Below are 2,140 nucleotides of genomic sequence, written 5' to 3' on the forward strand. Positions count from 1 at the left end.
CCCCTTCTTGGCCTCCCAACATTCACCTCCCGTCCCCCTACTTGGCTCCCACCCTCCCTCTCCGTCCCCCTTCTTTGGCTCCCACATCTCACCTCCCGCCCTTCTTGCTCCCACCTCCCCCCCCCCTTTTGGCTCCCACATCTCCCCTCCCGCCCCCTTCTTGGCTCCCACATCTCCCCTCCCGTCCCCTTCTTGGCTCCCACATCTCCCTCCCGTGCCCCTTCTTGGCTCCCACATTCTCACCTCCCTCCCCTTCTTGCTCCCACCCTCTCCCGCCCCCCTTCTTGGCTCCCCACCTCCCTCCCGCCCCCTTCTTGCTCCCACACCTTCCCCTCCCACCCCCTTCTTGGCTCCCAACCTCCCCTCCCGTCCCCCTTCTTGGCTCCCACATCTCACCTCCCGCCCCCTTCTTGGCTCCCACATCTCCCCTCCCGTGCCCCTTCTTGGCTCCCCACATCTCCCCTCCCCCCCCCCTTCTTGGCTCCCACATCTCCCCTCCCGCCCCCCTTCTTGGCTCCCACATCTCACCTCCCGTCCCCTCATCTTGGCTCCCACATCTCAGCTCCCGTGCCCCTTCGTCCTCCCCCTTCTACTCCCCCCATACCTCCCCTCCCGCCCCCCTTCTTGGCTCCCACATCTCCCCTCCCGCCCCCCTTCTTGGCTCCCACATCTCCCCTCCCGCCCCCCTTCTTGGCTCCCACATCTCCCCTCCCGTCCCCCTTCTTGGCTCCCACACCTCCCCTCCCGCCCCCCTTCTTGGCTCCCACATCTCACCTCCCGCCCCCCTTCTTGGCTCCCACATCTCAGCTCCCGTGCCCCTTCGTCCTCCCCCTTCTACTCCCCCCCATACCTCCCCTCCCGCCCCCCTTCTTGGCTCCCTCATCTCCCTCCCGCCCCCCTTCTTGGCTCCCACATCTCCCCTCCCGTCCCCCTTCTTGGCTCCCACATCTCAGCTCCCGTCCCCCTTCTTGGCTCCCACCCTCCCCTCCCGCCCCCCTTCTTGGCTCCCACACCTCCCCTCCCGCCCCCCTTCCTGGCTCCCACATCTCAGCTCCCGTGCCCCTTCGTCCTCCCCCTTCTACTCCCCCCCATACCTCCCCTCCCGCCCCCCTTCTTGGCTCCCACATCTCCCCTCCCGCCCCCCTTCTTGGCTCCCACATCTCCCCTCCCGCCCCCCTTCTTGGCTCCCACATCCCCCTCCCGTGCCCCTTCTTGGCTCCCGCACCTCCCCTCCCACCCCCCTTCTTGGCTCCCACATCTCCCCTCCCGCCCCCCTTCTTGGCTCCCACATCTCCCTCCCGTCCCCTTCTTGGCTCCCACATCTCAGCTCCCGTGCCCCTTCGTCCTCCCCCCCCTACCTCCCCTCCCGCCCCCCTTCTTGGCTCCCACATCTCAGCTCCCGTGCCCCTTCGTCCTCCGCCAGGCTCGATGACCGGCCTCCGTCGCGAGATCGCCAAGCACGTCGTCCTCAACATCCTGGAGACGCTCAACGAGAACGACTTCGTGAACGTCTTCAACTTCAGCACGAACGCCACGGAGCTGGTGCCCTGCTTCAACGACACGCTCGTGCAGGTGGGTTGAGGGGTTGGGGTTGGGGGGGATGGGGGAGGGGGGGAGGGAGGGGAAGGGGGTGCAGGGGGGGGTTGGGGGTGGGGAGGGGTTTGTGTGTGTGTGTTTGTGTGTGTTTGTGTGTGCGTGTGTATTTGTGTTTGTGTGTGTGTGTGTGTGCATGTGTATTTGTGTTTGTGTGTGTGTGTGTGTGCGTGTGTATTTGTGTGTGTGTGTGTGTGTGTGTGTGTGTGTGTGTGTGTGTTTGTGTGTGTGTGTGTGTGTGTGTGTGTGTTTGTGTGTGTGTTTGTGTGTGTGAAAAAAACATACATACATAAAAGCAAAAAGGAAAAAAAGTTCCTCTTGAGAACGAGGGTGTGCCTGCGCTCGGGGTTGGGGGTTGCCAAGTCGCAGTTAAATGGTTGATTATCGAACGACTCGTAATCTGGGCGTCGTTAAACAGCCTCCGAGAGCGAGCAGATTAAACCCTGTCCAATTACACAGCTTCGTGCTTCGGAGAGAGAGAGAGAGAGAGAGAGAGAGAGGAGAGAGAGAGAGAGAGAGAGAGAGAGAGAGAGAGAGAGAGAGAGAG

General features: G+C 63.0%; 1 protein-coding gene across 1 annotated transcript in view; it reads left to right on the forward strand.

Annotated features, from left to right (window-relative positions):
• The window catches only part of LOC119583758 (voltage-dependent calcium channel subunit alpha-2/delta-3-like), a gene marked incomplete in the record, with an annotated part of 128,798 nt that overhangs the window by 40,836 nt on the left and 85,822 nt on the right, over window positions 1-2,140 (forward strand). Inside the window, 1 exon segment of the mRNA XM_037932421.1 lies at window positions 1,424-1,572. Within this exon segment, the coding sequence (XP_037788349.1) occupies window positions 1,424-1,572 (149 nt within the window).

The sequence above is a fragment of the Penaeus monodon genome, chromosome 17 (genome assembly GCF_015228065.2).
Source record: "Penaeus monodon isolate SGIC_2016 chromosome 17, NSTDA_Pmon_1, whole genome shotgun sequence".
Taxonomy (NCBI): Eukaryota; Metazoa; Arthropoda; class Malacostraca; order Decapoda; family Penaeidae; genus Penaeus; species Penaeus monodon.